A 21,620-nucleotide genomic window follows, 5' to 3' on the forward strand; every position below is an offset into this window, starting at 1 on the left:
ATATTAATCAGGCTCGCATATTCCTATCTGTTTGATTGCAGATTGATTTGAGAAATTGAGATATAACTCTTGGATATATCCATTAATTAAGTCTGACTATCTAGTTTTCTCTTGGAATTATATTGGATCGTTTGTCCATACAAATTGCCTAAACGAAATATTAGGTGTGGTTGTTAGACCCCCATTTTTTCACCCTCAAAACCCAATGTTTGGAGTCCCTGTAATAGATTTCAAAAATAATAGTAAGAAAGACATGTTTGTATTCCCGGAAACATGTAAAACTACTCTCAATTAAACATTATGAATAATCCAACTACACATAGTCGTTCTCATAAAACTTCCAGATAGGTCGGGATATTCACGAAATAAAAATGGATAATGTTAAATGTTGATCAAATTTTCCAACCCAAAACTTCAGATAGGACGGGATATTCATGACAACCCGACTCCTATATAAAATAACTTCCGTACGCCAAAGACTCGTGGTCATGGAAAATTTATCATAATCTTCATATTGGTCACTTAACTTGAATGAATTACCCAAATAATAGAATTACTGTATGGTTGCTAGGCGATACCAATGAGGTAGAAGAACCCAACTAATATCATCTTAATTAATCTACGGTAACAATTTCGATCAACGATCGTCAAAAGTATTAAACTACATTGGCGCTTAGACGCATCCAAATTATATATTAGTGCTTCTTTAGATTGTGTTGTATACAAAGGAAGCGGCTATAGCCTGTACCGCTCTGGCTACTAAACCCTAAAATGTAAAATCACAAAATTCTTCAACATAAAACTAAAGATCCCTACATATTTCTATAAAGATCAATATTTTTCAACAAAATGCTTTCATGGAAAGTGGACATAAAATCATTTCTCAACTGCATGTTATAGCATGTGAATTAGAGGAAGTGACTGATACTGATAACATAATAATACTACATGGTTGTTGCTATCCATAAATTATGTGCTTGTTTTATAGAAGGCTTTTATTCCCTATTTTCTTTCGTGAAAGAAAATGAAACTTTAATCTTTGGATCCTCTTATACTCTACCCTTGTACTTCATTTCATTTTGTATGAATGCTTCTTCGTTATATTGCACCTCTCTATCGAATGGGCCGATGTTGCCTACAAATTCATAGTATTTGAATGCAAATCTATTCAAGATGTTAAAAAGAATCAGTTTCAATTATCAAAAAAATAAAATAAGACTAATCTTAGTTTATTATCCATCCACCAACTAAACACAGCTATCTAACCAAAATATAAAAAACGGACGTAGCCTAAAAACATTTAAAAAAGTGGAGAAAGTGGACTATCTGTTCGGGGAGACTTATAAATCCAAGACGCTGTGTGCAATACGAAACCTACACAAGAAATGAAACACAAATGCGGAAACAATGTAACTATGACAATAAGAGCAATCACACGATACCGGAAATTACGTGGAAAAATCCCTGCAAGGTGAAGGGTAAAAGAAATCACGGACAAATCTTCCACTATAATCAAACAATGGGTTACACATAATTCTCCCAATTTAGGGACAAAAATAACTTCAAGGTACATATAGCACTTGGATAACAACTTGCCTAAATTGGGGTTTTCAACAATTTGGATACAACTCAAGTATCTTTTGGCTAAGCACATGAATGTATTATCTGTTACAAAAATTGTGAAGTTATGGGAGAAGTTACATGTATTGAACTCAAATATGCTATTCCAGTTGGCAGTATTCTTGTGAAGATTTGTGTTAACGTGGATCTCTCTATGCCTCTGAGAAGAGGTGTTAAGTGCACCAGTAATGCTGGAGTAATAAAGTGGCAAAAATTCTTCAATGAGCGACAACCTAGTAACATTTGTCCAGGATTATGTAATAAACCACTCAAAAGGAGTTTGCAAATATGCTGCTAATTTCTTAAGGAAAGCTCATGAAAAGCCTTACTTTTATGGAAAGGTTAATAATATTCTTAAAATTTTGCTGCTATTAAATCCAACTCGGCTCCTGCAGTGAAGAATAATTAGAAGAAGAAAAAAAATGATAAATAGATGTTTTTTTTCTCCAAAGGATGGTGAAGTGATCAATCTGGATTTCCTACTTAAGAAGGGTGAGGAGGACAGTAGACAAGGCAAACATCAGAGAGTTGATAATGCAACTGTTAAAATTCCTTTGTTACCTGAGACTTCTTCACATAGCACTTCAATAATTATCATTTCATCTGACCATACTACTCACAGGGTCACTTATGGAGATAATCAAACAACTTGTGCTAATAAGGGGAATCATGTATCAATCTTACGCTTTCTTTTCCCTTTGTTAATTTTTCTTTGTACTACCTTTCTTTAGGGTGTATTTTTCAATTTGTATATTTATTTCAATCAGAATTGGAATTGTAAAATTTTAATCTAAATAACTTAATTATCATTTTTCATATTGTAAGTAGGATTAGTGTAATATGATTTTGAGAAGTGTAATTGGACACTTTAGACAATGGACTTTCTTTTCCTCTTTAATTTATGATTGTGTTTGTTTGATGAAATCATGATGAATGATAGTTTAATCGTGAAATACTTAATTTAATATTAGGGTTTAATCATGATTTTGATTTTCTTTTTTGTTAATTTGGTAATTTTAATTATAAGATGATGTAATATTTAGTTGTTTTAGGAAACATATTCTTTCTTGGAATGTGATTGGCCCGAAACATATTTACTTGAATTTTATTGGACGATTTTTTATTGAATTTGATTGGTCGGAGAATATATTGTGGGGATAAAAGATTTTCCCTAAATTTGATTGGCTGAAATTTTAAATGATGGGGCCAGAATCAAGCAGAAGCTCGATTCTGAGAGTGCTCGAAAAAACTCTGTTTTTATATAGAGAATTTTAACCGGTTTACTGTTTCCATGATCAGACGTGAACAGTGCTATTCAGAGTTACCAAATTTCATGAGTCATTAATCAATCCAATGGATTCTTAAACTTTGAAACTCGCCTTACAAAAACCTCGTATAACAATCTTAAGATGTTTTGCGAATCTGTTAATCGATTAAAAAATTGAGTAGAAGATTCTTTAGCCAAAAAAACTAAATACACAGGATTAGTATTGAAACAATCACTGGCCATGGATTAATAACATCCAGAAACAATTAGATAAAGAAATTTATAATCTAGAATAAAATATTGAATTTCCTAAAACTATCTTAACACATTTTGTGGCAGTAGGGTCGGACTATTGCCATATCTCCTTATCTTTAGATGACCATGGTTATTCTCTTTTCAAATGGGTCTTCAAATTTTATGATGCGTCTGAAAGACAGTAAATTTCTACCACATCTATCTGACATTATATGAGATAATATGCACACCGGGTAACAAACCCTAATGAAGGGGTTCATGAATTACTCACATCTAGTAGTAAAAAACAGTGGATTCTCCAGTTTTTGAGGAAGGGATCAAGTGTTCATAAATAATACTCAAGATATCACTGCAGATCTTGGAGATCTCTTCTTATACCTTTTGGATATAACCTTTAATGAGATTTACATTTTTTTCATTACATTTCGACTCATCTCCTTCTGTTCAATTGAAGACATGATTCTCCAAGAGGCTCTACGAGCACAAATAACATTTATATAATCTACTGAAGGGAGGTATCTATCCTCCATGGTAAGTTCAAGATCAAGCTTTGCAACTTTCTTCATGCATTCAACCATCTCTGCTCCATCGAAAAGGCGTAGTTATATACTAAAAAATTATAGAGCGATGCAAAGCTGAAACCGGACAACAGGAAACATGATTAAATATATTTACAATCAACTCGGATATAATTCCTACTGCACATAATTCAATGTTATTAATGTCTCGTATTGGATCTAACCCTAGCAACCTTCGGAAGTATATACACAATCAACTCAGATGTGCAACCATCGAAATATGGTAAAAGCGTATAACGTGAACCAAATAACACAAACCCTAACCTAACAAATGAGATCAAAATGATGAAGTTCTAAAAAATCTAGAAAATATGTTAATTACCTTCATATCACTCAGCTTTCTCAAAAAGCTTTGTCATGTAAACGTGAGTCTCTTTTTTTTTTATGCCGTCATTGTTAGGTTTAATTGTGAACGGTACGAAATGGTGTATTTTTTATCATGGGTAGGAGGGGGTAAAACCGTAGGAACCGTGATGCTAATTAATAGGCTGGGATGAAGTTTTCAAACCCTTAATAAAAGTGACATGTAATTCCCCATAACGATTCATGATCAACTGGTCATATACTCAAAAATAGGGGTTTATTGTTTTAATGGATCCACCGTAGGGATGGCCATCACCGTGGGATAGGTTTTTGCCCCCACAATCGAAGATAGGTTCGTGTATGGTTAATACCCGAGATTACTTCTACGGGGAATGAGATTCAAGGTCACTACCCCATACCTGTCACGTAATTTTCATTTTCTAAGATTTATAATTTTATATAAAAATTTGTATCGTATTGATTAAGTATTTTGTAGTGTTAACCTTCAAAAGTATAAAGTATTTTGTTTTTATAACTCTAAATCTCTATATTGAAATAAATATACAAGATCATAATAAATATAAATTACATTTATTTAGTGATTATATATTCATATTTTTTTTTGATAAAATGAAATAAATAGTAATGATAAAAATAAATTATTTGCACATTTGTAGACAATAACCAAAATAAAAAAAAATGTTTAATCATATCGTGTAATATATATGCATCTATGATATGGTTTTATAGAGTGTACATTTATGAATAAAATCAAAGAGAATAAAAATATTTTTATTTTAGAAGTCTTCCGAAATCTTATATATTTTGCAAGACTCTCGTCAAGGAAAACATATATATAAAAGTCACTCAATGTCTTGAAAATAGGCGAGTACGGAAAGTCTTTAAATTCTAAAGTTCACAACGAATAACACAAACTTTAAAAGTCTTTTTTAAAATCTACATATAATCAGTAACATAAACTTTGAAAGAGATTTTAAAAGTAGACAACCAATTACACAATACTTTGAAAATTCATTAAACTTTTTAGAAATCTACAAAAGGATTTATTTATTAAACCCATGTTATGTTGTTTTCTTGTGACACGGGAGTTAAAAAAAATATACTTAATCTGTTCTAATTTAGTTGTTATATTAGTTTATTGTACAAATATTAACAATGGATTTATGAACTTGGAACTACAGAGAATTCTAAAGATTTTTCAAATCTCTTGTTGGTTGATTGGAAATTTTATAAAATCTATGAGAATCTATGTTATTAGATAAAGATTTTCTGAAATTCTTTAAAAGTTGGGCTCATCGCAGTGCTGTAAAACATTCTCCTAGTCTTACTATCTCTATTCTAAGTAGCGCCCTACACATGCTAAGCAGATCTTTATAAAATCCATTTAGGTAGCTAGTAAAGGATGGTCTGAAGAGATGTGTCACGGAAATATATGATTGATCCATAAATGCTCTACCTTAGATTTTTGTTTTTGAGTCCGGTCGCGAGGTTTGAAATGCCCTTCAAGAGAACTATTTTTTAGAAACAAAAGACCCAGGTGTCAAAGAGGGAAATGAAGCGCTCACTTTATTGTGTATGTAGACCTCGATATCAAAGGATCTTTTTTTAGACAAAAGGCACGAAAGCACTGTGTTGCGTATCATATTTCATTGGACCATGTTTTCTTGAGTACTAGCAAAGTTTCGTTTAGGAACTACGATGATGTATACTTGGGATACTACACTCACTGCTTTGAAGTGGTAGTTCAAGGACTCACGTTCCTGAACTTTATTCCATAATCTTCTTTTTCGATGGATCGCAAAAGGTGCAAAGGAAAGATAGTTCATCTGTTATGACTTAAATACCCTTGGATATCATTTATAATGAACATTGGGGTTGTGCGCAACAATTTTTTTTTTGTTTAGCAATATTTGTCAAAATCACCAAATTAAAATGTTTATGTTGATATATTTGAGTAATTAAACGTGCCACAAGAAGTGAACTGGATTTTTTTATTATAACCTATTTTTTCCACGGATTCATAAAGAATTGATCCATTTAAAACATAATCATGAGCAAGTGCATAAATATACTTCTGAAAGAGAAGTGGATATATATAGGAAGTCTTGTTTCTGAGATCTATATATTTTTTGAATATTCCTTCATTTAAAATCCCAGTAACACCAGCTGAATGACCAAGTGAGATTGAGAAACCAACTGAACCAAGACTCGTAGAGACTTAAACTATATGCCTACCCCCTTCCATTTTACTTTTTACCAGCCGATCCAAGATCACTAACTAAGTTAGCAAAACCAAGAGTTTGAACATACTAATAAGGTCTAGCATTCCCAGGAATAGTACACAGTAAAGCAACTCTTCCACGAGGACCCACCAACAGTAAAATACTAAGGATCGCTTCCCTCGCATATTCGACATTATAACCTGCAACTAAGTCGCCTCTCGCCTCTGGGAGATCAAACATAGCTCGATTTGTTCTATTAGACGAGAAATAAAGAACATAACCAATACAGGGAACAAGGGAATATCAAACCATATTTGCTTTTGCGCGATGATAATCTCACTCAAATTACAAGCGTAATCAATAGCGACATTCATATTCAGGTTTCTCGGACTCGATGAAACCGCTCCAGCAGGATATCCCAAATGAAGATATCCAGACTTTGCAGCTAAGTTTTCATATATCAAGATAGCGTAGGGTTTTGGTAGTGACATTGGGACTAAAACCCTACTACCGAACAACTCTCACACCACTCCTACCAAAATGATGAATCCAGTCAATGCACCCCCTAATATCTAAATTTTATATCACTCAAGGTTAGAAATTTGAGCAGTTATCTATTAACTTTATCAATACTTATATACTTATATAAGTATATGTTGTACAAAAAAAAAAGTAAATCCTTTCAATAAAAGGTACACTTTTTTATGTAAATAAAATAATACTAAAAATTTAAGGATTTGATGATTTTTTCAATCTTTCTTGTGGAGCTGCCTTAACTTGGGCTCATCATGCTACACTTTCGGGGAAGGAAAGACGCGCAGTTTAGGCTTTAGTAGCTACCATTTTAACGGCTCTAGTATCGACTATCTTTCAAGTAATAGAATATTACCAAGCACCCTTCACGATCTCGGGCAGTGTATATATTTCTACCTTTTTCTTAAAACTTTGAAGAAATTTCAGAGACTTTTATGTTAAGATGCACCTTAAAGATTGATTAAAATCTCTGATAGATTGGTGATATTTTGAGAGTATTTTTTTTCTTCTAAGGATAAATATAAAAAACAATAACCAAATAGCTAGAATTAAATTAATGCAAATAAAATAAAAAACTATAGGGTTTAATTTCCAAGCCCTGTATTACTTAGAGATACAATCTCCATATTCATGTTCCACTCCTTTTGATATTTTTGTTGACATAATTTTTATTATGGAAGTAAAAAATTATACTTTGACATTAATTATTTTTTTATTTAATTATTTTGTAAAAAGATTGGCACAAGGGATTTTATTAAGCAACAACGATAGTATACACAGGATTAGATAAAGGGGTTGGGAGGCGAGCAACAAGTTGCGCCCCAATACCTTTCTGAATAATAATACCCAACCTATAAAAAAAGCAAACTGCCTGAATTATTATTAGCATCTTGTGTAGTCATACAGTTCTTCAGTCAACACCTTTCTTCAGCCATCTTGTATCTAAATTATTATTAGTTGTGCGACTATTTTTCTATTTTGGTATATGTAAGTGGTTCTTATGGAGTATTTCCTTTGGATGTACATTTTTTCTTGATGGAGAAAACATATATTCATCCCTATTTTATTTTTTTTATAAGTTATCGAGACTTCTAGAAAACACCTACAAAGTCCTAGAAAAATTATGAACTCGCACAAAATCTCTCAAAATTGTAAGAAATGCATAGAGAGGTTTTTTTTTCTCATAAATGCCCTACTAGTATTTATATTCCTAGTTTTTAGTTTCTCGCTAGCTTGTAGTAGATGGAGACTTAAAGCGTTTGGAAAATATAGTGAGTATTTAAGAGTTATTTTTTGAAAGTTTAATCTATATGATTTCGATTTAATAGCCAGTAATAAAATCTTTATTGCTGGCAATATGGATAATGTTCAATTGGATTTCAATTGCTCAACTCTTTTCCCATAGACTCTGTAGCGCCCCCTAAGCTAGCAACTGACTAATCCAAGAGATTAACTAAATAAAGAGGCACTAAGAATCTAAATCATTTATTTAAACATTCAATTAAGAAATCTGCAACAAAACTTAACACAAAACTAGCCCCGCTCAGAAATATAAATACAAGAACTCCTCTCAAATGATACATAACAACATTCATCTGGTTTACAAATAAAATGTACAACATAATAAACATAATCGAAGTTAATCAACTAGCGAACTCAACCCCTTAAGCATTCGCTGCGCAACTCTGATCTGTCTCTGAAACTGAAAGTGGGAATGGGTGAGCACATCATCCCTAAAAGGGGTGCTCTGTATGAATAACATTTAACTTTCAAGTAATTATTGAAAATGATTTGAAAAAAATTCATGTTTTCCCTAAACGTTAAAGCGCAATCAATTTCCCATAGGTAAACAATCATGTATATTGAACTAACTCCTTCCAAACAATATATAATAATGGTGACTCGTCCCGCACCTAGATAGCTATATGGTGACTTGTCCCGCACCTAGTGATTGCATAAAAGCTCGAATTCATATAGATATAAATGAAGGAGCAGTATCCTATATATCATAGATGGAAATTCTCATTTCCCAAACAATTCATAAAGACAAACAAAGCATTACAATTCCTTTCCAAGCAATGGAAAGATTAAAAGAAATAACAGAACTTTCGTAAATCAAAGTTAAACAATGCATGGAATACACAATCAGATAATGCATGAATTTGTTAAACTTAAACTTTGGTAAAAGAAAACAACAATAATCACAAAAGAGTTAAAGTATTCCCACCTCTTTTGATGACAAGTCACGCCTACCTCGAGATCCACGATCCACTGGTTCATCCTTTGAATCGATCGTTGTTAATATAGACTAATTGTTAATCACACAAGAAATCTAAGAATCTAGCCATCATGGCTCACACATGAATCATATAATTCTATCTAATGGTTCTAGGCCCATTTATGACTTTACACCTTTTCATTCTCTATCTTTAGCATAACTAAGGTTTACTAATTCAATTAGGTTGGTTCTATAGTCTATTAGCTAAGTCTTATGAATATCTACAACTTTGTAGAAGAACCTTAGATCTAATTCGGACCACAAGAGGTCCAAAACAGCTAATTAAGAAAACTACCCTAAGCCCAAGTCCACCAAGGTCAACTAACGGTCTACATCCAGTCAAGGTCAAGTCCAGGGTAATCAAATCGGTCAACTGGTTCAACTCAGTCAACTAGACTGATTCAGATGGGTCAAGACGACTCAACTCAGTCATATTAACTGAGTCAGCTAGGGTAAATCAGTCAGACATCAACTAAACAACCAGGCTCAAGGCTAAAGCCTTTGTACAGGCCAGAGCCATTGCTCAGGCCAAAGAACTCTAATGCACCATCATGATGTAACACCAAAACTCTTAACTCTACAGTTCTAACTCAAGTTCAACTTCAAACTAATAATACATCAATAAAATCATTCAACTTCAAATTTCAATTACAATTATAAACTATAATACCTGCAATTGCAGCTTTAAACTTTTCACAGCAATCACTAACTATAATCCATTAACTACCATCTTTGTTACACCTTCCCTGCTTGCAAACTCTCAAACACACAAACACCACCACCACCTATAGTTTCTAAACCTCCACCAGCCACCGATATCCACTGTAACTTTAACATAACCACAACAACTTATAACTCAGTATAATCATCTACATCTGCGACAATCAGTCCATTCAACTTCATTTCTTCTTCCCTGCAGTTCCATTCTCAACACCATTAAATTCACATTCGACTCTCCTTACACATTTTACTTCATGGCTGTCATATCCACTCAACATTCGCCAATTCCAAATCCATTCATCTAATTCCCCTGCAAGTCTGAGCAGACCAGCTATAATTCACTAGACAACCACCAACACTCTAAATTACAGTTACCTGACGTAGTATCTCAGGACTCAATATCATCTCAGCTCATTTAACCCACCAACATACACAACAACCATTAACCCTTTCATAATAATATCTTCAGTCCACAACACCACCAATTACAATCATTTTCATCACCACCTGCAGTATCACTTCATTCAACTGAGTTCAAATGAATGAACTTACCCTGAAATTATACAACACCACCACAACTAAACTCATCTCAACAATTTCATTTAAGAGACCACCTAAACCATGCATAGTTATCACTACAATCATATACAGCATACCCAACCAAAGAATTCCAAACTCAAACTCAAATACATACAACTTAATAATAAACCAACTCTGCAATCTTAAATTCAACTTACCCTTTCATCTGAGTCAGCCATGAAGATCGAATCAGCACCCATGACAATCTCATCACTTCCGTACAAGCACAATCAAACCAGAATCAACCCTTACTTCATCAATTCACTACCAAAACATCTCCCCAATGTCAATTAAACATAACCCATTCATTCTTCATCTCTTAACAACTCAATTACTCATCAATTCAACGGAATACCAAAACCAATTGCAGAAACCCTGATTAGGTTCATCTGAACTTACCCGAAACCCTAAGTTCATTGACTTCTCAAATTGAGAACTTCTTTGAAACAGAAACTCCAAATTGACTTAATAATCTTCTTCTTTAGAGCATATTATTCAAGCCCATCTCTAATTCATCCTGTAAACCATCAATTCACTACCAAAACATACCTTTGGGTGATGGTTATTGAAGCCCGTCTAGAATGGTCTTTAAATTAAATTATTAGTATCAGATATATGGCCCCACGTGATGTTTCTGATACGGGCCAACCAAGCCCCAAAAAGGGACTTGTATTTTTCTTTCTGGATTATTCTGTTTCTAATTCAGCTCTCGTCATATTACGAGTGCAAGTTTTACTGAAAGACAGAGAGAGAGAGAGAGATTTGGTCCTCCCCGCCTCTCGTCATCACATTCTTGCCGATTGCATTTTCTTCTTCTTCTTCTTCTTCCCAGATCTCTGAATCCACAACCTTGTTATTCTGTCCGGTAAGCACCGATTTCTTATTCTGTTTTAATTTTGCCGATCTCTCTCTAATTATCGTCATGATTATTTCTCTCATCACAGATCAATTTCATATATTTTTATTTGTTAAATTTTGTTGGATCTTAGTCGATCATCTTTGGTAATTTGATAGAGGAATTTTTTTACTTGCGATTTGTGGATTTTCATTCTGATTTGATGGAGTTTTTAGGTTTTGAATTTAGGTTTCTATCGGACATGATCAATTTGATTGAGAATAACTTCAAGTAAAGGCATTTTGGTTTGAATTTAGGTTGAGCTTTTTGGTTTGGGATAGATACAGTAACGTCTTTGTATTTGGTCTGAACTTTCCACTAAGACTTTAATTCGTCTGCTTTCAGTTTCTTAAAAGATAGAAATTGGAGATTAGGTTTTGCATGTTCAAGTGTTCAAAAATTCAATGAGCTTCTCAGATTCATACACTAACAATTGTTAGGACTAACAAGAATGGTGAAATTAAGCAAATTCGGATAATTGCAAACCTATTAGACCTTCTTAAGAACAGGTAAGCAGGAACTTGATTTATTAGCTACAAGTGAATCTGGTCACTGGAGTCAGCTTGATTCATTAGCTAAATAAGTGAAAGGAGAATTTCCATATAGTGTGAAGGTGTATTGATATGAAAGGTGACTGATGTGAAAAGGGTATGAGTTGTTTGTCTGTGCAAACCCCAACTTGGCCGCAACTTAGGAACATAGGTGATATGCCAAGTTGATTTTTTCCTCATACCCTTTTCACATCAGTCACCTTTCACATTAACACACCGGCACATTTATTTTCTTACAATTGATTTATCAGCCACAAGTGAATCTGGTCACTGAGATCGGCTTGATTCATTAGCTAAACAAGTGCAAGAGGTTAGTGGGGTCAACTGACCCAACTTGCCTCCATGTAGGTCCGTCACTGCGTTACTCCTTGTTTAGAATCTCAAGTGATATTGAAATGAAATTTTCAGAGTTGTAATCCTTAAAGTGAACAGAGAGTTACCATGTAGTTGCTGTGTATATTTTATTTCAGTTTCTGAATCCAGTGAATGAATATTTATAGTGGATTTTTTGTAACCAGGATGCTGTTGAAGTTCAGTTTTATAGCCAGCATGCTTGGCTGTGTTCTAGTTCTTGTTTCATGAACCAGTACTCTCTGGTGTCGCAATGTGGAGTTTTGCTTCGAATGCTATAGCTGGAACTATTGGGTTGAAGAATGATGCTCCAAAAGTATGTCAAGCTGGTTCTGAAAGCTCAGATGACGATGAAGGTTCTTCTAAAAACAGCAAGGAGGAAGGATTGGAGTGCCCAATATGTTGGGAATCGTTTAATATAGTTGAGAATGTGCCTTATGTTTTATGGTGTGGTCATACACTTTGCAAGAACTGTGTCTTGGGTCTTCAATGGGCGGTGGTGAAATTTCCGGCGCTACCTCTTCAACTGCCGCTCTTTGTATCCTGTCCGTGGTGTCATATGCTATCTTTTCGTTGGATTTACAAGGGAAATCTTACGTTCCCTCGCAAGAACTTCTTCCTTCTTTGGATGGTTGAGAGCATGAATGGTGATAGGGTCAATTCTCGTTCAACCTTATCTGGGGATCACCAATCAGCTTGGCCATCATTAAACAGAACCCAAATGAACCATAGTAATTTCAGGAGAAACCCGTGCATTCATAACCAAGAGCAATTAGGCCGTAACCCTGAGCATTCAAGCTTTAGAGTGAACTTCCTTAACATTGAAAGTATTCATGCTTCCTTCTGTAAGTCGCTTGCTTTCTTTCTTCACTTGACAGCCAAATTCCCATTAGTAGTCATATTCCTTCTGATCGTGGTGTATGCTATACCTGCTTGTGCTGCCATCTTAGTTTTGTACATACTCATCACTCTTGTGTTTGCGGTGCCATCATTTCTCATACTGTACTTTGCATACCCTTGTTTGGATTGGTTGGTGAGAGAAATTACCAGTTGAAGTGCTCGCAGTTTCTTGGGTGAATGTAGAAAACATCTCAACATCGCCATTTGAACTCATCAGTGGCGTAAATTCGACGACTTCCCTTTTCCATCTTGAAAGTTTTATATCTTTTTCTTACCATAGATGCCCTCCGCATCCTTTCGTTTGACAGCTTGTCAGGTAATGCTTGAATATGGGTGATGTTATGGTAGAGAAGCTATGGAGAAATTCTGAAGCTTTGTTCCTGATTCAACATTGTACTTCTGAGTATTCCTGAAGATTGCATAGAAGAATAACGCAACCAACTTTTTCTCTGTAGCTATGAGGACCTGGTTAGATTCCAGTGCAAATCGAGCATTCTATTCTAGTGCAGGTTGAACAAGACGAGCAAAACAATGAAAGAGCTTACATTTGTATTTATTGCATCTGAAGATCAGTTTCTGCAATTTTATTCCTCTGAAGATGTTTAGTAGAGTGGTTCTCATTAAATCTGTATATGGTTTTTCCACTTTTTATTCAACATTTGAAGCTTCTATTAAAATTCAGGTTCAGTTTGTATTATCAGAACAACTACTCTGCATTTTCCTACTCTCTTGGTCCGACACTGGCACCGCGATTATGTTCTACAGCGCGGGGCCTGGAACCTAGGAGCATGGAGTAACATGAACATCACAGGTTAGATTGTTGCCTGAACCACCAGAATCAGTTGCAGAGTGAAAGGCCTATTATATGTGGATGTAGAAATTCAGAAAAGTTCCACAAGTCCAGTCAACATCAGATTACGTGGCAGGAATCTAACCTTGAATTTTATAAAATAAATAAAATGTTTGGATTTCAGATAACAAAAGGCTGAGTTTTCTTTTCACCCCTTTACTTTGTTCTCTGGAAATTGAGTCACATAGGAAAAGCAGCTCTAAGAAATGGTGGCAGCCATTGATGTTTCACTACCAAAATCAAGTTTTCTGCAGAATTCTCATCAAACCACTAGAAACCCACACTCTTGTTTTCTTGGTAGAGCTAGTTTTCAGGGGTTTCCTTTACAATTAAACATCCAAAACAGGAAGAGATATCATATAAATTTGGTAGTTGCTTCAAACAATAGCAGTAGTGGTGGCAGATTTTACTTGAATTTCACTGGTTTTCCATTTCCTTTAGGCCCTTTCTTTAATAGGAGGACTACAAGAACTGAGGTAAGCAGGTTTTTCAGGTTCCCTTGCAATTGTTTTCTCTCAATTTTGGGTTCCATTGATATCTCTTAAATTTTTTGCTTGCACTAAAATTGCAGTACTCAAATTGTTTGTATGCTTCGTTCCGTTCCGTTCATTTTTCTTTTTGCTTGTTGAATCAATTTTGTTGTCTTAGAAATTTTGACTATTGAAGGCACTGCAGAGCACTGAACTGCATATACCCATTAGATTATCTTTAGCTAGTGGTATCTCTTACTTTGTCTTTGCCATCTATAGGTTGTTAAGGATTGTATGTGGCTATTTGAACAAGAGCAAGCGCTAGGATTCAGTAGTGTCTCTACAAACACACGAATGACTGTTATCAAACTCAAGTCTGGAGGGTTGTGGATCCATGCACCTATTGCTCCAACCAAGGAGTGCATAAAGGTAGACCTGTCTTAAATTCTGTCAGATGGTTTCTTTCTTACTCTGTGCATAGTGCATTTCAGTTTTGTTATTACAAATCGTCTATTTTTGCCTATTACCAGCTTGTCAAGGAACTAGGAGCCCCTGTGGAATACATTGTCCTGCCTACGTTTGCGTACGAGCACAAGATTTTTGTTGGACCATTTTCCAGAAAGTTCCCTCGAGCTCAAACGTGGGTAGCACCAAGGCAATGGAGTTGGCCTTTAAATTTTCCACTTGAGTTCTTTGGGATCTTTCGCTCTAAAACCTTAATAGATGAAGATTTGTCAACGCCTTGGGGAAATGAGATTGAACAGAAAGTTCTTAGTTCACCGGAAGTTGGTACATGAAACTACTCTTGATTGCTCTTTATTTGTTTCAGTAAAAAGTAGGTTTAGGATCATGATGCTGCGTTGTTTCAGGAATTGGACCATATGTGGAGGTAGCATTTTACCACAAGAAAACAAGAACATTATTAGTAACAGATGCGGTAATATATGTCCCTGCCCAACCACCAGAATGTATCAGCAACGCTTCATTGTTAGCAGCTGCACAGAACGGTTTAGCCGTAAAGATACTTAGCAAAGGAAGGGATGTCCCTGATGGACCAGTTATTGACAACAAAATGAACCGTCAAAAAGGATGGGAGAGAATGGTTCTCCAAATCCTGTTTCTTGGTCCCTCAAATCTCTTGGAACCTAAAGCTAGCTTTGGTCAGATGTCACAGAAATTGATTGTTTCACCTATCGTTAAGACATTGGTTTTCAGCAAAGTTCCTGAGAAGGTAACACAAAAAAATTATATATAAATGTGTATACGGTTTCTTCGCTGTGCATTTTTCTCACTTATTCGTGCACACATTTGGTTTGTATCTGGGTATCGAAATTTGCAGGTAAGGGATTGGATTGACAGGATTACAAGAGACTGGGCATTCAAGAGAATAATCCCTGCACATTTTGCTGCTCCAGTAAATGCAAGTAGGTCAGACTTCTTGGCTGCCTTTGGATTTCTTGATGAACTTCTGGGTACAAGTTACGTTAGGCGTCCATCGATTTCTCTTCTATTCACATCCATTATGGGAAAAGCAGGAAGTTATTTTCCGCCAGACGATATGAAAACACTGTCTTCACTTGATCAGTTTTTAGTCTCAGTTGGAGCCGTAAAAAAGACGGTATCTGGCAGAAAACAGTAATACAAGAGCCATGTATATCACTCCTTTATACTGGCCCTATTATGTAAGTGAATGTAGCACACACATATAGAAAACTTATCAATGTTATACATGAATGCGTTCTTACTCTTTTACTTTGCGTCCGTATCTCTTACAAGCAGGGTTTCGACTTTCATTTACGTTTTCCCAACATCTTCTCAATTTCATCCTCCATAACCTATACAGAATACAGTAAGTAAACATGCATTAGTATCGTACAGAAAACAAGAATAAGAAACAATGCATGTGTATTGAGCGCATACCTCTAAGCGTTTCATTATGGACGCGAATGAATTCATATCAGTATATGCATACTCGCCATCTTCTTGGTACTCAACTCCTAGTAGCTCTTGTAATCTCATGATGTGAAACTTTTCACACTCTTCGTTTTTCTTTAAAGACTTTTTAGCATCATGATATGCTCTGGCCATGTCCCTTTCAGCTGCTTTTTGAAGCAACCAGCTTTTACATACCTCTGGAAGATCAAGAGCGACAACAGACGTTACGAAATCCAACACCTTAGCAGGTTTCATCTGTGCCTTTGAAAATTCCAACACTGTAGCTTTCATCTGCAAATATATTCAAGCAAAACGGCTTTCGGTGAAGCTAAAGAGTAAAACATCGAAGATTATTGACAGACAGGTAAAGAAACACGTGACCTTGAATAATACTTTGCGTCCATATCTCGTCCAAGCAAGGTTTTGGCTTGCATTCACCTTCCTTAGATTGTCCAACTTCTTCTCAATTTCATCCTCCATAACCTGCATTGGTATTTATACCGGAAACAAAAATAAGAAACAATCAACGGATTACTACAAGCATGTGCATGTAGCTGCTGCATGCATACCTCTAAGCGTTTTATCATTGATGTGATTGAATCCATATCGGTATACGGATACTCGTCGTCATCTGTCGATTCTTCGTCTTCAGACTGCAATTCTTCGTCTTCGGGCTCTTCAGACCGGAATTCTTCTTCTTCGCACTGCAATTCTTCGTCTTCGGGCTCTTCGAACTGGAATTCTTCGTCTTCGGACTGCAATTCTTCGTCTTCGGGCTCTTCGGACTGCAACTCTTCGTCTTCGGACTCTATGTCATCTGTCAGTACTCCGACTACCTCCTCTTGTAATTTCATGTAAATGTTTTTCAACTTTTTCTTTTTCTTGACGGTTTTTTTCAACTTTTTCTTTTTCTTCAAGGACTTGTTAGCGTCATCACATGCATCCGTGATGTCATGATCACTTTCAACCAGCCAGCTTTTACATTCCTCTGGAAGATCAAGATCGACAAGAGACTGTACATATTCCAACATTGTAGCTTTCATCTGCGACTTACAGAAATCCAACATTGTAGCTTTCATCTGTGACTTGTAAAACTCCAACGTTGTAGCTTTCACCTGGAACTTATGGAATTCCAACATTGTAGCTTTCATCTGTGACTTGCAAAACTCCAACAACGTAATTTTCATGTGTGACTTTAAACAATACAACAATGTAGCTTTCATCTGCATAATATATAGATTCAAGCAATAAATTAGCTTTCAGTGGCACATAAAGATTATCGACATGAGAAATTTTCTATTTAGTCCACTAAATCCGATCCAGGTTATTATCTAGTCCAGCTGCAAAAAACAAATATCCGGAGGTCCAAAAAACATTTAAAAAGTTAAAAGTACTTGACTGACCTCACCACTCACATGTGTACATTTATTCCTCGTTCTTCTTCTTTATTTTTCAGACGAAATGCATCTTCTTCTTCATTATTTCCATCTACAGACGAGAACTTTTTCATTTTTCTCAATCAACAACACCAAAAACAAAAATCAACCTAAACCCATGCTTAATCATCACTAAAAATCGATCATTATAGGCAACAAAAACCAAAAATCTCTAATCAATCTTCTTCAGCAAACCCTAACTCCATTTTCAGCAACCCTAACCGTTCCAATAATTTTCAATATGAGAAAATGGTTACCAAAAGGGAGATTAAACGAACAATTAGAGAAGTAATTGTAGAAGAAACTCCTTCACCAGCAAAAACCAGAAGGAAAAACTGTCGTTAATTAATCAACAACAAAAACCAAGGAAAAACCCGCTGCAAATTTACCAACAACGAGAAGTATGCCAACAATTTCTGAATCTGATATTCCTTCATCAACAAAAATTAATGAAAACGACGGTACTCCTTCACCAGAAGCTAAAGGAAATAAATCAAATTTAATAATGAAAAAAGGTAAACATATATTCAAACTTTTAGACTACATACCAATATGTAGTGTTGGTAGATTTGCAAAATGTAGAAATTCTTTTGCATGTGAAAAATCTGTTATGTTTTGTTGTGTTTGATATGATATGTAGTGATACATATTAATATGTAGTGATTTTTTGCATTGGTTTGTTTGTTATCAATATTATGTAGTGAATTACATATCAATATGTAGTAATTTTTTGCATTGATCTGTTTGTTATCAATGTGTAGTGATTTATTGAATGAATATGTAGTAATTCCTTAATTATTATGGCAGTAGCATTGTTGTGTTTGTTATGAATATGTAGTGATTTATTGAATATCAATATGTAGTAATTCTTAATAACGAGGGGACGCTGCCCCCTCGACCCTCATAAATGGTGATACTATTCATATCAATATGATATGTAGTGATATTTGCATTCTGTTACTTTGTTATGGGAGTAGCATTGTTGTGTTTGTTATGAATATGTAATGATGCATTGTGTTACTTTGTCAAGTAGCAATATGATTGATATTACATATCAGTGGACAATATACATATTGTTATGTAGTGTATATTCCTATCTAGATATGTAGGTTATTAGTACTATATGAGCCAATACTTATTGACATGTAATATTATGAAACAGTACATATAGAAATGTACTATGTGAAAAACATCTTTTATGCTTGAATAAGAATCAATACATATTGATAGGTACAGTTGGTACTTTATCTTACATAGTTATTAGGTACATATCACTGCATTGTTGAAGCCCAGCGAGAGAATTATTGAACTTGACCTTCCACATGGTGGGCATCTTTCTTACGGGTATCAGGTGCGTCTAGTTATTCTCACTCAATCGTTCCAATTTAACTTGGTGTCAGAATATTGATATGTACTATTGGATATCTAGTAGGACATATTGACATGTGTTGTAGGATTTGAGAAATTAGGTACTCATATGTATTGTTGGATATCTAGTAGAACATGTTGATATTTGGTGTAGGAACTTGAGAGATTTAGGTACATATTGGTATGTATTTGGATATCAAGTAGGTACAAAGTTATATGTACTACCCTGCAAAGTGTAAAAATGTACATACTAATATGTACTAATGAACCCAGTACTTAGATCCAACAATATATGGTAGTATTTACTAGGTAAAATACCTAGTTATTCACCTAATACATATTGATATAAAAATGCAGGAGACTTATTCTTAGTTGACAGTACAAGAGAGGCTAGTTAATTTTGTGGACGCCATTTTATTTTTGATTTTGGTTTACTTTCAATTATGGTATATACTGTTTGAAAAAAACACTATTATCTGTGGATATTGATATGTAATAGGTGAATAACTTGTTTACATGTTTTCAGTATCATTTCGACCACCCGTAAGACTTCATTGGAGGGCAAGAGACTTACATTCTTAAACCTATCAGGGAGATGGAGAAAAGGAAGTAAACATCGAAGAATTCAACATTCACCTAGTGTGGAACACCTCAACAAGGGACATCGCCAATCACGTGTGGTACGTATATCTCATTCTTCTTCTTTATTTTTTCGAAGTTGTTCTTTTTCGGACGAAAACTTCATCTACTTTCTCAGACGAAAACTTCTATTCTTGTCAATCAACAACATCAACAACTAATTCAACCTAGAAACATGCTTTAGGTAGAAAGGTAGTTTATCCATGTGGGATATGTTACAGTACATATCAATATTTAGATGTATTGTGGGTCTTTATGTAGCTTTAGGTACATATTTAGATGTACTGCGAGTTTTGTTCACTAATAGCTTTAGGTAGATATTTAAAATATATTAATAGAATCCAGTAAATATTTAAATGTACTGAGAGTCTTTGCGGAAATCAGTGTATAAACACATACTGTACCTGACGGTACATATTGATAAGTACTGATTGGAAAACTGACTATTGATATGTATTAATTGATAGGTACATATTGATATGTACTAATGGATACTTAATTACATATGTATTAGGTACATATATCAATATGTATTACCTTGCAAAAGTAAAAGTAAAAATGTTCTTGTGCTTTGTCACTTTGGTCCATCAATATCTTGGGTTCTTGTCATGTATTTTCATCGTTTTTCAATACATATGTATTAAGTACACAGTATATGTTATTTTGCAAATTTATGTAAGAATATATTGATGTGCAACTGATGAAAAAACTGTCTTACAGTACATATCCATCAGTACATACTGATATGTACCTAGAAATTCATATTACACATGTACTTGTGATTTGTTACTTAGGTCGAATGATATATTGGGTTTTTGTCGGTAAATATATTCTCATCATTTGTAGTATGTTTTGCAGTCATTTCCCATAACAAGATTCGTGAAGAAGAGTTAGGATCCGCATTGCTCGCAAGAGGAAAGATGATGAAGATGCAAAGGAAGAGCTCTACTCACTTATAATTGTAGCATAAACTTTTGCAGAAGGTCTCAAGGGTTTGGGCACTAACGTCGTTGAAGAAGCTGATGATTAGAGTTGATGTTAAAGATTGGTGTTTATTTTTTTTAGCTAGAACCGAAAGAAAGTTTAATATTAATATTTTAGTTCTTTTTCAGATCGTTTTTTTTTCTGATTGAATTCTTAGTTTTGAAAACAACATCCTTTAGGATAAATACACTTCTTTTTTGTCGACAATAATGTTCGCAGTCATAATGTCCAACAGAGAAATGTACTTGTCAAGTAAGATCAAGCTTGTTTTGTATAACACGCACTTCATTAGTGTCTACCAGGGATGGAATCAGTAATATAAATATATATAAAACTCTTAAGAATTCCGAGAAAATCAATACAATGAAAATATTGTATGGTTTAGCTATTAATTGGGTTTGTTTACAAAGATATCATCCCTTTTGAGATGCGAGAATCATCTCCATCCAACTGATGTTTCTTGTCGTCTTCTTCTTTGCACCTGTATATTTTCTATAATCTTCAATGACTTCACTCACATTCCTGAACCTAAAAGAAATGATTCCGTAAAATCCCTTAATGATTGCCGAACATGAAAAGAAATTTCTTGACCAATTGTCTGCCAAATCTGCCTGAACACATGGGAATAAAACATACATATTAGATTACTTAACCTAAAAGAGATCAATAACAGAATATCAAGAGGCTAGTCATCCACATCAATGTTCCTAAAAATTAGATTAACCGAACTGCGAAAAGTTGAGGACAACATTAAGTGAAATCCCAGTACATATTGATATGTACTGAGTGAAACCCAATGCAAGGAAACACCGCTTTTCAGCTCACGATAAACATAAGTCATTATATTCCATATACATGTTCTTA

The 21,620-nt window shown here is 34.6% G+C and overlaps 3 protein-coding genes across 4 annotated transcripts; 2 read left to right on the forward strand and 1 right to left on the reverse strand.

Moving 5' to 3' along the window:
- The first annotated feature begins 11,070 nt into the window (after window positions 1-11,070).
- LOC113334159 lies at window positions 11,071-13,780 on the forward strand. The gene is made up of 2 exons (XM_026580502.1): window positions 11,071-11,242; window positions 12,342-13,780. Exon 2 carries the CDS (start codon window positions 12,428-12,430, stop codon window positions 13,226-13,228), a length of 801 nt encoding a protein of 266 aa, XP_026436287.1. The 5' UTR covers window positions 11,071-11,242; window positions 12,342-12,427; the 3' UTR covers window positions 13,229-13,780.
- Window positions 13,781-14,045: 265 nt separating this feature from the next.
- On the forward strand, window positions 14,046-16,146 carry LOC113334158. The gene is made up of 5 exons (XM_026580501.1): window positions 14,046-14,400; window positions 14,674-14,823; window positions 14,925-15,183; window positions 15,264-15,625; window positions 15,734-16,146. Exons 1-5 carry the CDS (start codon window positions 14,131-14,133, stop codon window positions 16,031-16,033), a joined length of 1,341 nt encoding a protein of 446 aa, XP_026436286.1. The 5' UTR covers window positions 14,046-14,130; the 3' UTR covers window positions 16,034-16,146.
- Window positions 15,951-17,142, reverse strand: LOC113334160. 2 transcript variants are annotated; one of them, XM_026580504.1, is made up of 3 exons: window positions 16,711-17,142; window positions 16,315-16,620; window positions 15,951-16,229 (listed from the first exon to the last, which is right to left on the reverse strand). In XM_026580504.1, exons 1-3 carry the CDS (start codon window positions 16,816-16,818, stop codon window positions 16,185-16,187), a joined length of 459 nt encoding a protein of 152 aa, XP_026436289.1. In that variant the 5' UTR covers window positions 16,819-17,142; the 3' UTR covers window positions 15,951-16,184. The 2 variants fall into 2 exon arrangements, with proteins under 2 accessions (XP_026436289.1, XP_026436288.1); XM_026580503.1 differs by having other exon boundaries at window positions 15,951-16,620.
- Window positions 17,143-21,620: the final 4,478 nt, after the last annotated feature.

This window comes from Papaver somniferum, unplaced genomic scaffold, assembly GCF_003573695.1.
Source record: "Papaver somniferum cultivar HN1 unplaced genomic scaffold, ASM357369v1 unplaced-scaffold_135, whole genome shotgun sequence".
NCBI lineage: Eukaryota > Viridiplantae > Streptophyta > Magnoliopsida > Ranunculales > Papaveraceae > Papaver > Papaver somniferum.

Coding starts and splice junctions, on each gene's coding strand:
- LOC113334158 (XM_026580501.1), top strand. CDS start 14,131: ATGGTGGCAGCCATTGATGTTTCACTACCAAAATCAAGTTTTCTGCAG. Junction 14,401..14,673: donor GGAGGACTACAAGAACTGAG/GTAAGCAGGTTT, acceptor TGCCATCTATAG/GTTGTTAAGGATTGTATGTG. Junction 15,626..15,733: donor TCAGCAAAGTTCCTGAGAAG/GTAACACAAAAA, acceptor CGAAATTTGCAG/GTAAGGGATTGGATTGACAG.
- LOC113334159 (XM_026580502.1), top strand. CDS start 12,428: ATGTGGAGTTTTGCTTCGAATGCTATAGCTGGAACTATTGGGTTGAAG.
- LOC113334160 (XM_026580503.1), bottom strand. CDS start 16,818: ATGCAGGTTATGGAGGATGAAATTGAGAAGAAGTTGGACAATCTAAGG. Junction 16,621..16,710: donor GACGCAAAGTATTATTCAAG/GTCACGTGTTTC, acceptor ATATATTTGCAG/ATGAAAGCTACAGTGTTGGA.